This window comes from Sphaerodactylus townsendi, linkage group LG01 (assembly GCF_021028975.2).
Source record: "Sphaerodactylus townsendi isolate TG3544 linkage group LG01, MPM_Stown_v2.3, whole genome shotgun sequence".
Classification (NCBI taxonomy): Eukaryota; Metazoa; Chordata; class Lepidosauria; order Squamata; family Sphaerodactylidae; genus Sphaerodactylus; species Sphaerodactylus townsendi.
Genome location: NC_059425.1, coordinates 120,818,304 through 120,840,695, shown reverse-complemented (window position 1 = coordinate 120,840,695; position 22,392 = coordinate 120,818,304). Strand labels below are relative to the sequence as shown.

Genomic DNA, 22,392 nt, shown 5'->3' with positions numbered 1-22,392 from the left:
TTCCAGTATAAAATTTGTAACAGTTTCACAGAAGAGCACATCAGAGCTGTTCAGGAGATTGGGTATCTTATAACACTCTTGCCACTGAGAACATTGCGAGAAAATGGAATTCATGTATTTCATGCGTATCTTATTGTATTTAGGGCATACAAACAGGGAATGGTCAAGTGTTTCAACCGTAATCAGATCACTTGAACAAACTCTTTTAGAACGTTCCATATTCTTGAATCTTCCCTCCAGCAGAGCTGATGGCAGCACATTACATCTTGCAGTAGCCAAGGCTCTCCTCTGGGTGGGATTAATCAGCAGACGAAGATATGCTGCCATAATTCCACGCTCACATGGGATTAATAATGTAGTTGGAGAACAGGTTGTCTTGGCTGCAAGAGTCAAATTATGAAAATCAAGATCCAAGAGCCTATTCTTAACTAGTATGAAGGCTTCCACCTTTGTGAGCATAAGGAGTGATTCCAAAGGGAAACCAATAGCTTCAACCTTTCTAAAGATCAAAGTATACCATTCTGAAATAAAGTGATCTGATAACAGAGAGGGAATATAACTATTGGATCCCACTAGAAAATGTATATGCAGCCAATATTTTATGGCCCTTATCCATGCCAAGGTTTCTAGAGTTGTTTGGCCCATCTCTATGCACAACGCAGCATAAGGCACACGTCTAGGGAGCCCTATTAGTTTCCGAAGGAATTTGGAATGTAATAAATGATTTATTTATTGCTGAAATCCAAATGGGGGAACCGTACAGTAGCAAGGAGCCAATCTTAGCATCAAAAACCTTCAAGGCAGCAGGAATGTATTGATTGCCTTTACTGTAAAAAAAAGTGATATATTGCCGTCATGTTGGTATGTGCTGAGGTAGTTACTGCTTGTCGCTGTGAGGACCATGACAAATTATACCTATAGCAAATACCAAGGTATTGGAAATATTTGACCTGCTCAATGTTGTGGCCCTTAATTCGCCAGGACGTGGGCTTCCAACTCTTAGCAAAAATGAGAACTTTAGTTTTAGCATAGTTAATTTCCAGTCTGTTCTCTTTGCAATAATTAGCAAAACTGTACATTAGGCGTTTAAAGCCAATACTGGACAAGGACAATAACACTGCATCGTCTTACAATCATAGTAATATTACAGGCAAGTTGTGTTTCAAAAATAAAACTATCAATTGTATATTGGACCTATACTAATGATAAAATTATTCCAGCTTCTAAAGAGCTCTTCCTCTCTCCCAATGACGGGGCTGGTTAGCTTAACAAGCCATCCAATTCAAACTGCCGCCCCCTCCCCAATCCAGGGGCTATGAAGTCACAGTGTCTTGTATGTTTACTCAAAATAAGTCCTACTTTGTTCAATGGGACTTGGTCTCAAATATGCATAGGATTCAAATACTCAAATAATGCATAGGATTAAGTTCACAGCCTGGGGGTCCACCTGGATTTGTCTCTCTCAGTGGAGACCCAGGTGGCCCATACAACCCGGGCTGCTTTTTTCCATCTTCGCCAGGCCCGGCGGCTGGCTCCCTTCCTCTCCCGGGCGGACCTAGCCACTGTGATCCATGCAACGGTCATCTCCAGGCTAGACTATTGTAACTTGCTCTACGCAAGCCTTCCCTTGCGTCTGATCCGGAGATTAAAATTGGTCCAGCATGCGGCAGTGCGCTTGTTAACAGGCAGCGCCACCTGGGAACATATTCAACCTGTATTGCGTCAGCTGCACTGGCTTCCAGTAGAGATTCCAGATCACCTTCAAGGTGTTGAGGGTGTTAACCTTTAAGGCCTATACAGCGGCCTGGGACCGTCGTATCTTCGAGACCGGTGATCACTCCCCATATGTCCCTACACGGCCTCTCTCGGTCGGGGGGAGGCCAATTTACTAGTGGTCCCTGGCCCTTCAGCTGGGAGCGGCTGGACCCCACACGGGCCAGGGCTTTTACAGCCCTGGCCCGGCCTGGTGGAACAGCTCCTGCACCACCAGCGCTGTCCGGGCCCCTCGCGGGATGATTCCTTTGGGGAGTCTTCAGCGGGGCCTGTAAGAGCCGGAGGAGACTGTTTAGCGAGGCCTTTGGAGAAACCGGCTGCTAATGGTGCCCCCCTCCTTCCTGTGGCCCTGACATCTAGGCCACATACCAGCTAACGAGACTCGCCATGCCTCCCTTTCCAGGGGAGAGGGAATTTTAAATGCGGATTACTGGGCGCCAATCATATATTAATTATATCTCTATCCATTGAGATTGTGTAAATTAAATTTCTAGTTTTATCGCTGCTTTTAAATGTTTAACTGTTTTACATTGTCATTTTATATGCTGTACACCGGCCAGAGCCCTTCGGGGATGGGGCGGTATAAAAGCCTAATTAAATAAATAAATATAAATGAATAAATAAGTAGCACCCACTGCAAAGATTTGAGGGTTTCAATGTTGTAAACACTAACCACTACTGTTCATCTAAGTGTTCAGTGAACTCTGCAGGGGAATCTGGAGAAGCGCTTGTCTTTTCTCTGCAGAGCCTGCTCACTTCAATCTGATTAGTAGTTGCAGGAATCTGTTCTGCTTCATGCTGGTGAGAGAGCAAGAAGGCAGATGCAGAAGGGTGCTCAGGCTCCCCTCTCTAGGAGCCTGCTTACGTCAGACCATGAATATCCTGTTAAGAGGTTCCAGCACAGCACTGCTGGCTCACAACAGGTCTCTTCTGTGTTATAAAGCCTCATTTCACAAGAAGCCTTTATTAGGGAACAGTGTTCAGAAGAGCCACACGTGGCATGTCAAGGAGCCTCATCTGGTTCCTGAGCTTTACTGTCCTACAGCAGTGACGTAGGTATAGATTTTTTATGGGGTGGGTTTGGGGGGCAGGGCCATGCCCCCACCTGCCCTGCTTATAAAAGCAGCTCTCTGAGGCCAGGGACAGCAGACTCTCCTGCCTCCGGCTGGGCTCCCAGCTGGCAGCCCCTTCTGCCCTTCCCTTCAGGCAGAGGCGTAGCTAGGGAAAATGGAACCCAGTGCAAAATCTGGTGTTTAAACTAGGGAGCTCAGATTCTCCTTTTAAATCCACCTTAAAGGGAGAATCTGGGGTCCCCAGTTAAAACAACATTGAAAGTGATGCTGTTTTGGGGTGGATTCTCCCCCACCCTGAAACAGCATCACTTTCAATCTTTAAACTGGGGACCTCATATTCTCCCTATAAATCCATGCTGAAAGGGGTGGATTTAAAAGGAGAATCTGGGGAAATTTAGGGGGTGCCTGCTTCAGGGGTGCAATTGTTAAGCTAGCAGCACCAAACTTTCAGGGTACTTTTAGGAGACTCTCCTGATGATATCACTCGGGTTTGGTGAAGGGGGTCCAAAGTTATGGACCTTCAAAGGTGTAGCCCCGATCTCCTATCAGCTCCCATTGAAAACAATGGGGGATGGGGCACCTATTTTGGGGGTCCATAACTTTCGACCCCCTGAACCAAACCTCACCAAACCTGGGTGGTATCATCAGGAGAGTCTTCCAACAAATCCCTGAAATTCCAGTGCTGCTAGCCTAAAAGATGCACCCTCTGCAGGCCAAAAACTGAAAAAACACTAAAAAAATACAAAAAACCACAAATTGGGGGGGGGAGGGGAGCTTCGGACATGTAATGGGGAGGTTGGACCTGGGGGGGAAAAACCCCCCTTACCGATGTCCTATAGAAATTATTATCTAAAGAAGGCAACTACTTGACTGTACAAAGTGTTAGTATAAGACTGTGTGGGAACATGGAGGCACATTTGAATACACAATGGAAAGCGCTTGCCATATGAAACCGTTCACTGTGAACAGTCTGCATTCTCATTCAGTTTATAAACCCTTGACCAGAGTGTACAGAGGCTCAAACTTGAGATCACATTTGGATTATGCCAGTGGTTTACAACCCAAGGGAAATGTGCACATCAGTTTGTTCATGCCTACAGTTTTCTCAGCTGAACTGGTGTGATTTATAGAACCAAAAATAAGGATTTGGGTGTTTATTGATTAATATTTGTTAGACCTGTAATGCATGATTGCGTGTTATCACAGCAACCAGTGACACTGCCATAAAGGATTCTGTCATCTATGAGACCAGTCATACATTTACTATTTTCTTTTGCTTAACTGATTCTTATTCATAGCTTGTTCTCTTCAATTAAAAGATCCAGTCAGATTTATATCTCTAAGCAAAATCTGATGTACTTCTTTTCTGCTATGTTTACCAAAAGGAAACCTGCAGGGAAACAGAGTTGCACTTACCTATAACTGTTCATCAACATGTTCCTGTATGGAAAACATTGGCCCTGTGTGCACTCAGTCACTTGGGGTTGCACTAAATATGGAACATGAAAATATAGTTGCAACCAAACAAATGTTTAATGCACAACTTGTCATCTGGAGTTCCAACCTTAAGTAGACTTTTTTATAAATGTTGTGTATTTGAAGTTGGTTTCGTTACATGAAAAAATCTTCAAAATGTATTTGAATTTTAAGAATATATACAGTGTTTATAGTAGTTGGACCTTATTTTTATAACTACAGCTAGTACTATTTGTATTTTGGCAAACTGAAGTTTGAGTTCAAAATAAGTGTTAAAGGGATTTATAGGCAATATTGTAGACAATGTTGCTTGCCAGATTTTTTAACACACACACACACACACACACACACACACACACACACACACACACACACACACACACACACACACACACACACACACACACACACACACACACACTTGATAAATATTTATGCCTTCAGTGAATACAACTCAAAACGTGTTTTATAATTTAATGTATAAAATATCTCTGATTATCGTGCTTAAACAAGAAGCACAATACAATACAGTATATAATATATTCTTCTATTGCTATAAAGTACATAATCTAGCTTCTGTACAATTGGACAAGTAACTCACTTGATATGGCACTGCTACTGAAATTGAGCATTTCAGCTGTCTGTTCAGAGTGATATTCTGAGCTACTATATAAGGTCATCTGTTACTTTACTTTATGTGGCATGTGCAGTAAATTCTTAGGTTTTTCCCACTGAAATCAATGAATAGTGTTTAAGGCAGGTTGGACTGCACATGCATAGCTAGCAACTTCCTTTACTTTTAAGGTTTTCACTTTCATTGTTACATAGCTATCTTCAGTCTTGGTGGATCTATTGCAGGTCCACAGTTTGTGGCATCGAGCTGATTATAGTCTTCTATTAAATCTGACAAAGATGAAAGGGCTTCAGAGAAGCAGCTCTGCTCCATTCCATCAGCGTGTAGGTAATGGTGAAGGTGAGCCTGTAAGAATAAGAGTCACTTTTAGTAACATGCTTTGCTGAACAAAATTGATGGCAAGGATCAAGACTAAATGTTTAGCAGAATTAGCATTAGCAAAATTAAACTTTTCTGCCGACCACCTCCTGCCCTCAATCTCCAGAAAATACTGCTGCTGTGTGATAGGATATCCTAAAAATGACATGGGGGATCAACAGCAGGAAGGGGGAACTGGGAAATTTCCCATTTAGTCTGAATCCAACCCAGTTTTGTCAACATAATGTTCCAAAACTGAGAATCTCACAAAAGTTGCTTTAACTCTGATTTCAGAGAATTTATCAAAGATGGAAAACGATGTAAGAAATGTGCATTTTTGAGTTTTAATCCAATACTTGCATATGTGCAGGAGTGCATGCTTAAGAAGAGATCAGCACAGGGGATAATAGAGTCCTCTGTCAATCCACACAGAGACAGGCAATGCCAAACCATTCTGAACATCTCTCTCCTTGAAAACCCTGCAGGGTTGCCGTAAGTCGGTTGTGACTTGATGGCATTTTCCATGACCACATTTCCTAATACCAGCTATAATACAAGCACAACATAATTGACAAAGCATTGTTTAAGGTAGCATTACTTTTCATTCGGGGGCATACCTTTTTCTTGTACAGCCTCAAGAATCTCTCCTTGAGTTCTAGAAAAGTAGGTTTCACACAAGTATTATTTGCCAGGGCCAACAATGAGTGGGAATGGCCCACGGGAGGTACTGAACATAAGCCTGTTTTCCAGCCTTCTTGGTTCCAGGAGACAAAATTAAGTGAAGGTTTCAATCTAAAAGAAGCAAGCACAGAGCAATAAAATGAGCAACACAAAGCACAAATATTAATAACATATTCGTATATTTATTTATATTATTATTATTTATTTATTTGATTTAATATATAGATATATTCATGTAATTAATGTATAGATATATTCATGTAATTTCAGCAATACAAAACCCATTATATTATTCTCACACACTTTTGTTAACTCTTTCAGGTTTAAATGTAAAGGATAAACACTCAATAGCTTGCTTTTCTAAGAGATATTTAACCAAAGAAACATTTATGTTTTTTTCTATGGTCATACTCAGAAGTAGATAGGCATCTAGTAATCCAAGCAATCACAATGATAAAACATATGCCAAAGTATCATGGTATAGACAAGAGACTCCCCCTGATATGCTATAGCTTAGCTTCTAAAGATCGTATCTTTATGCAGTGCTGGTACCATTTCATGTATACAAATTCCCTATCCAGAAAATCCACAACTAGATTATTTAACTCACTAAATTATTTAGGATATTATCCACTGCCACTCTCCCAACAAGTGCAGAGGTACACACTGTAGGAAATGAGCAGTCTCCTTCTCAGTCTTTCTCCAGTGACTAAGGGAATGGCCTGAATGAGCAGAAATTGCTGTCTTAGTATAAGTTTTATGCAAACCTTTCTATGTTTCTGCGAAGATCTGAAACATGCACATTTCCTCTGACTAGAAGAGCACAAGCAAGATACAAGCAGTGCTTTGGGTCAGCTCTTATCAGTTGGTGATCTTTACTAAAAGCATCTGAAAACATTTGATCCAGCCTAAAAGACAAAGAAAGAGTCACCTGCAACAATTAGCAACCTTAACATTTAAAATCAGAATGCTATTGCAAATATTTTTAAAATGAACTGATGTTTTGCTGGCAAAGGGCAAGATACTGGATGTACGATTCACAAAAATCTACCTACCTTCGAGAAGGCACATTAACATCAGCCAACGTGTACAGAGGAGTTAAACTGGAAACCAAATAATGCAGTTGAGGAAATGGGACCAAATTCATGGTGATTTCATTAAGATCCATATTAAGTGATCCTTCAAACCTAGCAGAGCTTAAAATAAAAAATGAATTCCAGCAGTTTACACCAAATTCATGGTGATTTCATTAAGATCTATATTAAGTGATCCTTCAAACCTAGCAGAGCTTAAAACAGAGGTGAATTCCAGAGTTTTTGATAATGAGGAACTTATTTAGTTGTATCTCTTCGTTAGTTAATAATTTAAGTCACATTTATGGCAACTGATTTACCACCTTTTGCTGTATATTTTTGCTGATCTTTCAACCTCAGTGGGTGGGTGATGAGCCCCTGTGCAACACAGGAACCATATTAAAGCAAAATCAGAACATTCCTTGCGCAGTCTATGAGCTTTGCTTCTTCTGCACAGTGGTAAACAGCTGCTTTTTATGTTGCACTTCTACATAGTAAGATACTTGAAGCTGTTGTACTTTATTAGGGAACTGAATCAAGTCCGTCCTCCTGTTCTGGCAATTCCAGTGCCTACTGAGATATCTGACAACATCTATCTCAGAAAGAAGGTTCCTTAATCAGAAAGAAAGAAAACACACTAATTTGGAGAGAGAAGGCTGATGGACTTTTGGAAACTCGCTCTGCCAGATAGAAAGAATCAAAACATAGGTCCATACATCTTACACTACACACTCCAAATCATACCGTGTTGGGTGGACAATATACTTTGAGACTCAGACCATTCACACATGTAATCAGAAAATGCACTATCTTGGGCTGATTCCACATGGGCCAAAAACAGTGGTGTGAAAATGGTGTAAAAGGGTTTAAAACAGTGTAAAAGGGTTTATACCGTTTTCACACCGCTGTTTTTGGCCCATGCGGAATCAGCCTTGATTTTGGAAACTGGTCCCAGGAAACGGCAGGGATAACCATGTTGGGCCTGACACTTCCCTGAAAACAGTTGGAAGTGTATCACATAAAGGAATTTTTGAACTTGACCCATACCTATGCCTTCTTCTAAAGATCAGCAGCAGAATGCAAGCAGGGAGTGGCTGGAAACTTATGAAAGGTCCAAGAAAGTACTACACCATTTCTAGATACTATTCACTATTGCTTTATTTACTGCAAAATGAGGCTCAGTGGTGTACCACCTGCCTTGGTTGCAGAAGGTCCCTGGTTCAGTCCTCAGCATCTCCAGTTATAATAATTAGGTGACAGATGATCTGAAACCCTGGAGCACCACTGCCTGTTAGAATAGATTATACTGATTTAGATAGCCAAGGGTTCTGATTCAGTACAAGGTGGCATTTATATGTGTATTCCACATAGCCCCCCCAAATTACATCATTTAAATGTACAAATCAAGCTAAAAAGGCAGAAATATCTTCACATCTAGCATTTTAGGTGCCTTTTAATACACAACTTTTCCTACCACCTAGTAAGCACAGCTGAGAATACATTTGTTTTCTCAAAAATAAAAGAATAATCAGAGTGACATTTAAAACTTAATTATGATTTAAATCCCAAAAGCTCACCTTGTTAAGTTCAACAGTAAATTGGCCACAATATTGTTCATAGCATCAAAGGGTTTCTCCTTGGCAGTTTTTATTCCACCTGAAGTTACCAAGCTAGCTTGCTTTATATTTGAGCTTAGTTTTCCACTTTTGGTCATTAGATTAATTTTACTAACTATGTCAAATAAAGACTTTGGAAGAAAACATAAAAAAGTTTATAAGAACGACGTCAAACAAAATTAGTTTAATGTTTATCGGTAGCTTCATGCAAAACTGAAATATAAGTGAGCATACTAAACATACCCAGCTTTTTGAGTTGCCAGGAGCCATGGAGAAAATGTCTACCCTTTTATTTTATTATTTTATTTATTTATTTATTAGATTTTTATACTGCCCCATCCCCGAGGGGCTCCGGGCGGTGCACAACAACAAACATAACATAACATAAAATGGCTAAATCTTTAAAAGCAGCGATAAAACAGTAAAAGCTAAATCTTATAAATAGAATACAATAAAATACAATAAAATACAATAAAAATACAATAATAAATATAAATGGTGTCCAGCAGCTTTTTAGCATCTTAGTGCTATTTATTAGGCATTTACCTTCATGTCACAAAAAGTTTCAGCAGCCCTTAGGCATACATTAAGCCTCTATTAAAGGGAGAAGGATTTTTTTCCCCAGACCCATTGACAATCCCACCATCTTTGCTCATTTCTGGTGGGGATTACCTCTAAGCATACTATATACTGACAGAAAAAAAAACATAGTTTTCCTAGAGGGATTTTTTCCTAAGCAGTTAATTGATTCTTTGCCAGTTAATGTTTGTACATGGCCATGTTTATCAGCTGCAAATGGTAATTAAAATGAGAGTGCCTTTTAGCCATATCAGTGCATACTTTACAGTTTCATTACTGTACCAGATTCTTGTAAGATGGCAATACCACAGTCAATTAAACATGGTAAGTTCTGAATCGTTAGGCCTCAATGGGAATGCACTTCAGACATGGACTCTAACTCCATTAAAAATCCATGTCTTCTTTGCAGTCTAAGGTCTAATTTGAATCTTGTGTTCCTGTTTAAGGGCATTCCTTTGCTCCCTCGCCTAAACTGATACACAAACTTACTAATCTTCTACATAGATTCATCATCACACATTCCCTCCCATTCAATCTAAAGTTGTTTGCTTTGAGATACCAGGATCTAGATTTCAAACAATGCAGAATACTGGTGAAAATTGTAAACATTAAAACAAAAGAAGTGTAATAGCACCCACAGAAATCTATTTTCTACCCACTTTCAACAGCCATTCATTTCTATGATAAAGGGGCATTTATTATTATTTATATCTTGCCCTCCCCCAAAGGGCTCAGTATAAAAACAGTTACAATAAAAACAGAAAACAGCCATAATAAATAACAGTATAAAACATAACACCTAAAATCAGATGGTGACTTAAGCCTATTATGTCCCCCGCCCCCTGGGAAGCCAAAACCAGATGTTATTAACCAATGTTAAACCGGCTGGCCTACGAAAACGCCCGGTGGAATAGCTCCGTCTTACAGGCTCTGCAGAAGCTACTCAAGTCCTGCAGGGCCCTAATCTCGGATGGAAGCATATTCCACTAGGTAGGGGCCAGTACCGAGAAGGCCCTGGCCCTCATCGAGGCCAGTCGGATGGTTTTCAGGCCAGGGACTACCAGAAGGTTACCCTCCGAGGAGTAGAGGGGCCTACTTGGGCAATATGTGGAGAGGCGGTCCCTGAGGTATGCAGGTCCAAGACCGCTTAAGGCCTTAAAGGTCAAAACCAAGACCTTGAACATGATCGGGTACTCAATGGGCAGCCAGTGAAGGTGGAATAGGACAGGTGTAATGTGGTCCCTACCTGAGGCCCCTGCCAGGAGCCTCGCAGCCGCATGCTGAATGAGTTTTAGTTTCTGGATTAGGTTCAAGGACAGGCCAGTGTAGAGTAAATTACAATAATATAGCCTGGAGGTAGCCGTTGCATGGATCACTGTGACCAGATCAGCACATCTTCTATATATATAAAAAGCTAACCGTGAGTTTGTTACTCACGCCCGAACGCAGAAATGGCTGGACGGATCGCCCCCAAATTTGGACATGGTGTGGCTTCCCGTTGTGGGCATGATTTCAGATCTTCACCGGGCTCACAGGTCACACCGGAGCCCAGTAAAAGGCACGTTTCCCCAAACCCGCAGCGGACCAATGAGGGGCCACTGTGCTGGGGGCGTGGCTTGGCTGCCTTCGCAGTAGCGTGTGCGCACACCTGCCACCGGAATCCCCCAGAAACACACCAGGACAGGAAGGAGGAGCATTCCAAGCCGAGCCATTTGGAAAAGCCGGTACGCCTCTCCCCTTCCTCCTCTCTTCCCTGCCTACCTCCCCACAGTGAGCTGCAGCGAAGCCACAGACTGGTTTCCAAGGTCCGCCTAGAAAAGGGAGCGAGTGGCTGCATCCTCCCAGAGGGTAAGTTAAATACGGAGGTCTGCAGTCTCTCACTTCCCTCATAGCTTCCCTGATGACACAGCAGCCCAAAACGTCGGACCAGCTTGGCCAAGGGTTGCATATAGATGTTAAAAAGCATCAGGGAAAGGATTGCCCCCTGCGGCACCCCACAATCAATGGGGCACCACCTGAAAATCTCCTTCCCTGACACCACCCACTTTCTCAACCTCGAAGAAACGACTTCATCCAGCACAAGGCTATCCCTCATATCTCAGCGAGGCGATGGACCAAAAGGTCATGATCTACTGTGTCGAACGCTGCGGTGAGATCTAACAACACTAGCAGCACCAAACTGCCTCTCTAGCTGGCACTGGAGCTCATCCACAATGGTGACCAAGACCATCTCAGTCCCATGACCAGGGTGGAAACCGGGATGGAAGGGGTCCAACACTTCATTATCTTCCAGAAACTCCGGAAGCTGAGCTGCCACCGCTCTCTCAATTACTTTACCCAGGAATGAAATTCGATACTGGGCGGTAATTGGCCAGAGCCTGAGAATCTAAACTTGGTCTTTTCAAGAGGGAGCAGACCACTGTCTCTTTCAGCCAATCTGGGAAGGCTCCTTGCTCAAGAGAATCATTGATGATATCCAACAGGTGGCTCTGTAGCTCCTCCTTACAAGCTTTTACTAGCCAGGAGGGACTAGTGGTAGATTATAAATTAACTTCTGTGGCCTGTCCACCTCAGAGGGACTAAGCAGGTTGAAATGGTCAAAACCAGGACCAAAAGACAGGCAAGGGGCTTCCAGTTCCCTTATTGTATCCATAGTGGCTGGTAGAGCCCTGCGGAGAGACAAGATCTTATCTGCAAAAAATGGGGAAAAAAACACGAGGGAACTTTTAAAAATCCTCCAGGCCTCAGTTTAACAGGAAAAGCAAAATATTGCGATGCTATATCTCAAGTTCTTAGGCATCATTTTGAGGATTGCTTAGCAACCCCATAGACATGCAACCAGCCACAGTTGGGAAGGAAGGAAGAGGCACTGCCACTGGGTGAATGAGGCAGGCGGGTAAGCAAGGAATAGAGGAAGGAATGAAAGACAAAGGAGGCAGTAGTGAAAAGGGTAAGAGGCACGACTAATCAGGTGAGTGATTGAGCCAGGCAAGCCACAGTAGAGGCAGGGGGGAGGAGATGGCAAAGGCAGATGGGCAGGACTGTGAGGACAGAAGCAGCAGGGAGGGCAAGAAGGTACACTGCTGAGTAGGTAGCTGGGTGAGTGAGCAATAAGAGCAGAGGTAGAGGCAGCAAGGGAGGATGCACTTTATGCAAGTGAAAAAGACACACAGTGGCTGTATTAGAGATAGCAAGAGGAGGAGAATGGGGGTGAGGAGGACAGAAACATGGAGGGGGGGGGGCAGAAAGAATCTGCAGAAGAAAATGGGGACCAGCAGGAAGGTGTGAAATCCAACCCCATGATTTCCTTGTGGGTCTCTGTCTGTATTTCCTCTTTAAGATGCAGCTGACAAGTTGAACGAAAGTTCTTACTTCATTTTCAATTGGCAATACGCAGTCCGCATGCTCACTGAGCTCCTTCATAGCCAAGACACTGTTATAAGGAGATGTAATGACATCATCCTCCCTCGAAGGATAAACTGAAGTAACAAATCTATACACTTCTGGGAATTGCTCTTCGAGCACATTTAGCACAAATGTACCAAGGCCAGATCCTGTCCCTAGAAAACAAACAAACAATGTTGTAACAGTGTACTTTAAAGACTATCTTGTACCTTGTTCATAATAAAATATTCATCCTTCCAGGCACCTTACACCTACTAATGAACCATTAAAATAAAAAGCCCAAACCAGAATGGCTACTCTGGATTTTCTAAGAAATCACGAGACTGATGAAAGTTTAATGATGTTGTATCCATGTTCACAATGGGAAATGCCTGAAGTAGGTTTCTATTTGAAAGTTTCTTCTGACCTCTTAAGATGGCAGTTGATATGTAAAGATTTATTTTAGTAATTTCCTTCTGAATTTTTAAAAAAGATTTGTGAGTAAGGAATGCATTGGACTGATTTTATCTTTTCTGAGGTATCTGATACCACCATCTTGTTCTTCCCAGGGCTGCTGAGGTAACACTAACAAAGGGAGGGGCCGAAATCACTCAGGAAGCAGGGTGACCCTGGAGCGTCATAAACGCCACTTGCACTGACGTAAAAAGCATGTATGGCAGTGTTTGCTAGTGCAAACTTATGCTGGCAAAAATGGTGGCACAGCCCAAGAGTCATAGGCCACTTTTACAGGGGAAGCGTCAATGTTGTATTGCTGGCTCTTTGGAGGGGGCATGGCTGTGCTGTGGCTGTGCCATCCCTGATCATGGAGCACGCACGCACGCACGCACGCACGCACGCACGCACGCACGCACGCACGCACGCACGCACGCACACCCCGGACTGTACTGTAAAGATACAATATTCTCCAGGCCTAGACTACTTCGAGGCCCTGAGAAGCCAAGTAGTCACTTGATTAATTTTACTCTCATGCAAGAGCAAGGGAGCAACCAGCATGATGCCTTTTAGAGTAAATATTTAGAAAAATACAGCTAAGGGAATAGTGGATAATACATCAGAAACAGGAAAATAAACAGTTGATTTACACTAGATATTAGGGATACAATTCAGAAACAGTGCTTGCTCATCAGTATGCTTTGTAAAGTCAGTTAGACATTTCAGAGTTGCTTTACTTAATTAAAAACCTTGTTCTTAGTAAGTTAATATTTTTAGATTATTACACTCAAGACTGCTCTAAGCTTATTTTTATTCATTTCTCCTCTTCTGTTTATTGGGCTGGAACAATACTTACCCCCTCCCATGGAATGAATGACAAAAAAGCATTGCAGACAGTCACAGTGCTCTGCAATCTTCCTCAGCTTTTCTACAATACGTTCTTCGTACTGACATCCATACATTTTGTGACCTACAGCCCTAAAAACAGGACAACTTTAATATACCATCCTTTTGTTTTAGTTCTGACAATTCTAGTATATGCACATTAGCTGTAGTCCATCAAGTTTCTTTATTCCTGCAGAAGGACTCTGTTCCTCTTACTTCTGAAACACACAGATACTGAGCTGTAGAATGTGGGGATATGTTTGCTGCCTTTCAGAAAAAAGTACTCCTTGCAAATTTCAGACTGATGTTAAGACTTCCATTGCTGAGCTCCATGAAAGTATAGGATAATCTCTACCTACATCCAGTAATATGGAAATTCTTCATGCTCACAAAGGTGAACTCATTGAGGAGTCCAATTAAATACATTTTTCATGCATGAAGAGATTTAAAAAATTAAGCAGAAGCATGTTGAAAAAGTAAAGGTTGTAAAACACACACACACACACACACACACACACACACACACACACACACACACACACACACACACACACACACACACACACACACTTTACTTTCTTTAAGCTATGCGTCTTCAGTTTGTTGCTATTAAAAGTTGGAATAAAGGAAAGGAAACAACTGATTATTTTAAGTAATGTCCTAAAAGTTCAGCTTTAATGCATGCATTTGGATGTTACCAAAAAGAATCTGAAAGATTCTTCCTGAGCCATGCATACAAACATATAGGGGCTGCAAAAATTATTAAATAGTTAATTTCCTTCTGCACCATTTGTTTCCTTGCCTTCATTATGGCTTGGTGCAGCCCTCTTATGTTTTATTATTGGGTCCAATGTATATGCCATAAATGGGAACCATTCTTGGAATGCACACTCTTCTCCTGGAGAACCCGTGTGGTGTAGTGGTTAAGAGTGGTAAACTCTAATCTGGAGAACCAGGTTTGATTCCCCACTCCTCCACATGAATGGCAGACTCTGATTTGGCGGTTTGTTTCCCTGTTCCTCCACATGAAGCCTGCTGGGGTACCTTGGGCTAGTCGCAGTTCTCTCAGAGCTCTACTTACAAAGTGCATGGGCAGGGGTGAAGAGGCAGTTGTAAGCCTCTCTGAGACTCCTTATTGTAGAGAAAGGCCAGGTTTAAAAACAGCTCTTAGGACAATTGCTATGCATTATATTAAAAAGTCAGGAAAGGTACAACATTTCATTTAACCCCTCTCCAGTTTTCTATTTTTCAATGGAATTTTCTGTTTTTCAATAGAATTTTTTTTCTATTTTTTCAATAGAAAATTAGGCAAAATTTTCATTGTTGTGAGCTCTGGTATATCTCGTTTTGAATCTCTCTCTCTCTCTCTCTCTCTGTATGTATGTATCTAATTCAAAAAGGAGTAATTTCTGCTTCCTAGTATTAATCATGGCATTTACATGTGCACTGAAACAATTCTAGTTGTTCAAAAGATTTGTATCTCTCCTTAGACTCAAGACGACTAACAAATCATGGCTAATGCAAACCAGATTAATTTATAATCACTGCATGTAAACCAATTTCAAACTGGCTTTTAGTACAGAATTTAGAACTCAGTTGTGGCTTGTGTATTATATGTAACTTTTCATGAAAGGAAAAGGTGGAAATGCTCTGCAAAGTGGAGGAAGAGAATATTCCAAGGAATGGCTCCTAACACAGACTGTGAGAAGCCAGCTTTACACAGGATTTGTGTGAAAAGATTACACTTCCAGGTACTCACACAATCAAGGGGAGAAAGATGTAATGGCTCCCAGTCAATTTGCGGAGACCAATAGGTTGTTGCAGAATTTACAATTACAAAATTACTTCCTCCAGTGTACACTTTCTCTGGGAGTTTTGCTGCCTGATACTTCTTTGCTATGTTCTTAAGACTAGAGGGTGTCATTACTTTTGATCTATTTTAGTCCAAATCTCTCTTTCCTTTGATCCACTGAAAAGCATTTGTTAAAAGTTGGAATTTATTAGCTTATAGGTCCATCTTTTTTCCTTGTTCCTTTGGTCAGCTGTTCATATCTCTTAAGATTACTATTTGGAAGGGAAGAAAAACCTTTTCGAGCAGAAGAATGTTTAAACAGTAACACAATACATGGAATTATATACTTTTTAAATAAAAGATGATTCCTAGTTTGTTTTCAAAGTTTTCCTCATAGCAAAAAAATAGAAAACTGATCTTAATGGGCTTATTAAAAAAATTAAAAAGGCAGAAATGTACATTTTTGTATGAAAATTCTGTATGAAGATTTTATTTAAAAGAATTCATTCTCACCAGTTGTTTCCTGAGCCAGAAACATCTGTGATCAGCTGCTTGCTATCAAAGACATCTCTCAATGGCCCTTGAAGAATTTCATTTACTACACCCTCTTCCATGTCAAGCAGCAGAGCCTTAAAACAACAAAAGGTAGTTTAGAGTGACCACATCTTTAAATTTTTTAATGCAAAATGAACACAGCAAAGAATGAAAGTTTCCCTTGCTTTAACACCGTTTGGCTAGAGTTCTGCAAATACAATGAAAACCTTATCCTACTGAAATCAACAGGCTTGTGTGTGTATTTCAGAGGTGTGGATATAAAGTTTCACTTTAATGGTTGGTACAGCTGTGTATACAAAAAAGGATGTTCATGCAGAGCTATCTCCTTACTGAAGTGACTGGCAAGGTGGTTGGTGATGTGTGGACTAGAGTCCCCAGAATTACTAGATTGGCTCTGGGTTGGGGCCTGATACAACTATGTGCTCACTCAGTGTATGCTGAACCTTGTTTAAAGTATGGTGCAGTTAATGAAGTGTTGAATTAGGCCTAGGGAGACCCAATAATATATATCAGGTCAAGGCCTCAGGTTTTTTTTCTGTGAAGAAGAGAACAGGCTCAGTTAGAGATGGTAGAAAGCAAGGCATGGCATCTGGGCTGCTGGTTGACATGGACAGAGAGATAGTTGGCTCTCTGCAAAATGAACAAAATGCAATACTTGGCTGCATTGGATGAGAACAAATTCCCTGGGTTAGACAGTATGCACCCAAGAGTCCTGAAAGAACTATCTAGAGAGTTTGCTGAGACTTTGTCCATCATCCTCTGGACCTCTTGGCAGACAAGAGATGGGCCACAAGACTGGAGGAGGCAAACATTATCCCCATTTTCAAAAAAGGGAGGAGGGATAACCCAGGAAACTACAGGCCAGTCAGAATGATCTCTGTCCCAGGGAAGATACGAGAACAGATTTTAATAGGATCAATCTGCAAGCATCTGAAGGACAATCTGGTAATCCGGGGAGTCAGCATGGATTTACCCCCATCAGGTCATGCTGGACCAAACCTTGTTTACTTTAATCAAGTGACAATCTTACTGGATGGAGGGAATGCTGTTGAAGTTGTTTACCTGGATTTCAGTAAAGCCTTTGACAGGTTTCCCCGTGATGCTCTAATCAGTAAACTAGAGGACTGTGGACTCTAGGCTAGTTAGGTGGACAGGGAACTGGTTGAAGAACTGCTCTCAAAGAGTAGTTATCAACAGCATTTCACTGGCATGAAGGAAGATGTGGCAGAACTACTCATTAAATTTGCAGATGATACCAAATTGGAGCAGTGAGAACTCTAGCAGATAGAGAGAGAATTCAACAAGATCTGAACACACTGAAAAAGTGGGCAGATGTGAACAAGATGCAACTCAACAAGGACAAATGTCATCTGGGTAACAAAAATGAAGAACACACATACTGGATGGGGGATACACTAATGAGTAGCAGTATGTGTAAATAAGATGTTGGACAGTAAGTTAAATATGAGCCAGTGTGATGCAGCTACAAAAAGGCAAATGTGATCTTGTGGTGCATCATCAGAGGCATAACATCCAAATCACAAGATGTCATAGCCCTGCATTGATCAGGCTTCACCTGGAGTATTGTGTGCAATTCTGAAGGCCTCGCTTCAAAAAGGATGTGGAAAGAATGTGGATGTGGAAAGAATGGAGCAGATGCAGAAGACAGTGATGACAATGATTGGGACCTGGAAACTGAGCCCTATGAGGAAAGGCTGAGGGACATTGGAACATTTAGTCTGGAGAAGAGGGGATTGAGAAGGGACATGATTGCTCTCTTTTAAGTATTTGAAGGGCTGTCACTTGGAGGAGAGTAGGGAGCTGCAGAGCATAGGATTCACAACAGTGGGTATACATTAAGGGGAGAAAGGTTCCAAGTGGGCATTAGGAAGAAACATTTACAGCAACAGTTGTGCAACAGAAAAACTTTTGCACTGTGAAGTACTGTCCTCTCCCTCTTTGAAGATGGATGCAGAGATCAAGCTGGCATTCAAACATGAAACTCACAACTGATCTCTAAATCTTTTTACCAAGTTTCATTCTGATACCTTAGTGCTAAATAGGGCCAAAACATTACAAGCAAATTGAATGCTCATTGGGTGATCTGAATAAAAGGTGAGGTCACTCAATCATCTCTCTAAATTAACAGATGGGCAGCAATCAAAATCCACTCTACAGTACACCAGCCCTATATTATTTTCCCATGAGTATCATTTTCAGTGGGAGAATCATTCCAAACGTATTTTATAAAAAATCCCCAAAACTTGAAAGGTATTTCCAGGTACTAAAAGTATAAGAAATAACAATATAAAAGTTATTATTTTGCCTTACACGTGCTTTTAAGGAACAAATCTTTCCTCTGGAAGTATCAGCATCATCTGACCTAGAAAAATCAGAAAGCCAATAAAAAAATAAATGTTCAGAAGACTACATGTAAAATGGTAGGTTATTGCAAAAATACATTTCAGTTTTTATCAAGACATTAACAAAGCAACAGAAAGGTTACCAATTTTAAGGCACAGGTCTAATGCAATCATCAAAACCACAGTTGGCTGTAATGAGAACGACCCCAGGAAATCTTTGGCCTTGCACATTTCTTTTTATACACAGTCAGATAATCGGAAATGTCTGGCAAACCATAGTTTGCCACTGCATCTAACTAATTCCTCCAAAGATTTCAAAACAGAATTAAACCAGGAGTAGGAATTCTGGTTTTAAGGAAAGATCACAAAACATCTTTTGGGGTTTGAGCATATGGTAATAACAAACTAAGTTTTGCCAAAAATTCAGAAAGCTGTCATTAATAAAACCTATGGCTCCCCAAGTCTGTTCTGGTAAAGGGCAGATTATGGTTTGGCTGCTGCATTTGAGCAATTCTAGATCTCATTCTTTCTCAGATCTAGATCTCATTCTTTCTCAGCAGCCCAGTGCGTAGAATTTTGGATTGTGACATTCATCCTGACCTGGAGTAAAACTGATGGGGAAAAAATCACCAGCAAAATTTTTGATGTCACAGGAATTACGGCATTTAAATATGGCCCAATATTTGACACCTAGAGATACTTCAAGAGCCAGTGTGCTGTAGCAGTAACATGGTGGTAGTGATGGCATGACATCACACCTCTATAGGTATGAAAAAATTTTCAGTGAAAAATGTATCTCGGTTTTCATCGATTTGCAGTAAGGTGCAGGGGATTTGTGGAGAAAAATCACCCGGACAAAGCTGTTGCAGGCCGTGTCTGCAATTTGTTTAATGACAATGTTTTGCCACATTTCAGACAAATCTTAAAGAGGCGTCAGAAACTGACCTCTTTGGACAGCTTTCTGGTGTGACATTGGTCCACTGGCTCTGAAGCTGGTCCTAGTGTTATTATTTGTTACTGTTTCCAGCATTAAACACTATGTTTATTCACCAAAAATGTGTTTTGGTATGTTTTTTGGAGTGCCTAGAATGGATTAATTGGATTTATATCAATTCCTATGGAAAAAGTTTGTCTCGGTTTTCATCAGTTTTGGTTTTCATCGATTCTTTTCGGACAGATTACCAAGGAAAACCGAAGTCTCACTGTACTTCTTATATTGCATTCAATGTAATTGTATACTTTTCGTATGTTTTTAATACTAATAAAATTTCTTTTTAAAAAAAGATGGCACAACTTCCTGTTTCAAAAGTGACTAACAAGAATTCTCCACTCCTCCAATGTTCCTGGGGATTGTCAGGCAAGCTTTTGCATCCCTAAAAATAGCATACTGGCAGATGTCCCTATCCAATAGGGTACAGTGCACAAGGGATTATACAGTCAGTGAAACACTGAGACTGCAAAGGGTGAACGTTATTGCAATGTAATGAACACACGCCACAGTCAAGGTAGGCCAGGCATATAATTGACAATGTTATTACATTCACTGAAGAAACAGCATACTGGAATGACTGGGACCCACCACAAGAGCACAATATAGACTCTCCACATGTCTGCAAACCCCAAAAGGAAGCACTTACAAAAATTATAGAAAGAAGGATGTATATAGTACAAACATTCAATGAATAACAGGCTTCTGTAGAATGGTCTTTATTTGTTAAAATATTTTAATCCTGCCTTTCCGTCTGCTCAAGACAGCTTAAAATTTACTGATTAAAATCAAACAAACCCCAATACGTCCCCCTCCCAAAATATGGTTGCTGCTCATACCCCATCAAAAGTCTTGTTAAAAAAAAGTCTTGCAGGACTTCCTGAAGATATCCAGTGAGGCTTTACATGGCATAGCACAAGATGTCAACTAGCTGTTCTATGCAAGCACTGGTACAACAATAGCATTCCCATTATTTTAAAAATAAACAAAAGTTATTTAAAAAGAATTTTAAAAGTTACAAAGATTACACTTACCTTGTGTCCACATTTCTAAAGAAACTGCTCAATGCTTCATCATAAATTCCTTTCTAAAAAAGAAACCTTATTTCAGTACAAATTGAAATGCAACAACTCCTCCAATTTTTTAGACACCATAGCAATATGGGGCATAGGATTTGAAAAGCTTGGTTTTAATGGTGTCCTCTTGATTGTACTATGAAATGTAAGCACTCCTGAAACAATAAAAGATCTTTAGGCTACGGGAAAGAAACAACAATCACATGGATGGTGGCAATGGTGGGCTTCAAATAATTTAACAACCACTGATAAACATACTCTACCCTGTCCAAATAAGCAATGCCTCATTTCCCTTGTCACTGGTGGCAGCAACGGAAAACGATTTCTCACACGAGGAAAGGCACAGTGCTTATTCATCACGGCCACCAACAGTATGTACATATGCTATGAACTTCTGACATGAAAACTAAGGGTGTAACTATAATACACTGTAATCCTGACATATGCCAGGCTCAGCAAACAGACTCACAGATGTACATTGGTGGAACTCACTTTAAAAAGGCCTCATTCATTTGTTGCTCCAAGGAAGAAACTTCCAGTTTTCTTCCCAATCTGCTTTCTTCCCACTACAGAAAGGATGTGCCCGTTCTCTGGGTCCATATATCCTAACTAGGTGGCACACCTCTTACACAGCACATGTTAGATATAGTTAGTGTAGTTAATCCTAAAGGTAGGTTTTGTGAGGGGGGGGGCAGCACAGTTCACATGAGACAGGGAAAGTCTTTGCTTTCATCAGTCTCAGCCAAATTTCATGGCTTAGTGACTAGTCCCATGGGAATCACAAAAACGAGATGATTGTGTGCAACAGCCGATTTTCAGACAAAAACAAGGACAGAAGCAAAGAACGAAGTTATAAACGGAAAGTAAGATCTTCCACCTTTGCCCTGGCTTTTGTAATAGGTCACAGTCAAGAAAAAAGAGACGGTTATTTATCATATGTGATAGTGAAGTAACCATTTTAATACCCTGCCCAAGGCAAACAGTAAGAAGCCAGCCGCTCGTCCCACCAAAAAACTCTACGTCCGCCCCTCAATGGTCTGTCAGCAGCCCCTGAGGCGAAGGGAACGCGGTCAGCCAAGAGGCGTCTACGGTTAACGGCCCCTACGGTGAACGGACATCCCAAAGCTTCGCGCACTACTGCGGGCGCGCACATGCGCTGAGGTCCCCAGAAATGGGCGGGGCTAATTACCTGATTGACGGTGGCATGTTCCCGCAGCGCCAGATCCCAGAAACGGCAGCCGATCTGGTTCCCGCATTGACCCACTGTAGGAGGAGGGGGAGGAGAAAGTACCGTCAAGAAGCCACAGGGGAAAGCAACGTGACATAGATAAGGCGACAAATGAAAGGAAGGATTCAGAAACGTTCACGGGCTCACCCTGCACCACCACAGATTGTGTCATGGCTGCCGTTCTTGCAGAGCCGTTGCTAAGGCGGCTTCTTTCTGAAAGGCCGGTTAGAGCGGTGGCTCCGCCCACTTGAACTGCACATTCTGAAAGCCTGATTTCGCAGGGGTAGCCTGCTGGTTGGTTGTAGAAGCGATCTCAGGCACGCGCAAGATAGGATTGCTAATGACTAGCGGAGCGTTTGCTTTGCATTTTATTCGGGGCGCATGCGTGCGACGAAAAACTCTAAAA

At 41.4% G+C, this 22,392-nt stretch overlaps 1 protein-coding gene across 2 annotated transcripts; it reads right to left on the bottom strand.

The window, feature by feature from the left end:
- Positions 1-4,781: 4,781 nt before the first annotated feature.
- TUBE1 (tubulin epsilon 1) lies at positions 4,782-22,392 on the bottom strand. Of its 2 annotated transcripts, XM_048492542.1 has the most exons (12): positions 22,134-22,381; positions 21,948-22,021; positions 20,717-20,769; positions 18,663-18,714; positions 16,290-16,405; positions 13,956-14,077; positions 12,635-12,822; positions 8,645-8,814; positions 7,050-7,190; positions 6,762-6,902; positions 5,931-6,105; positions 4,782-5,301 (listed from the first exon to the last, which is right to left on the bottom strand). In XM_048492542.1, exons 1-12 carry the CDS (start codon positions 22,156-22,158, stop codon positions 5,143-5,145), a joined length of 1,416 nt encoding a protein of 471 aa, XP_048348499.1. In that variant the 5' UTR covers positions 22,159-22,381; the 3' UTR covers positions 4,782-5,142. The 2 variants fall into 2 exon arrangements, with proteins under 2 accessions (XP_048348499.1, XP_048348507.1); XM_048492550.1 differs by lacking the exon at positions 6,762-6,902 and having other exon boundaries at positions 22,134-22,392.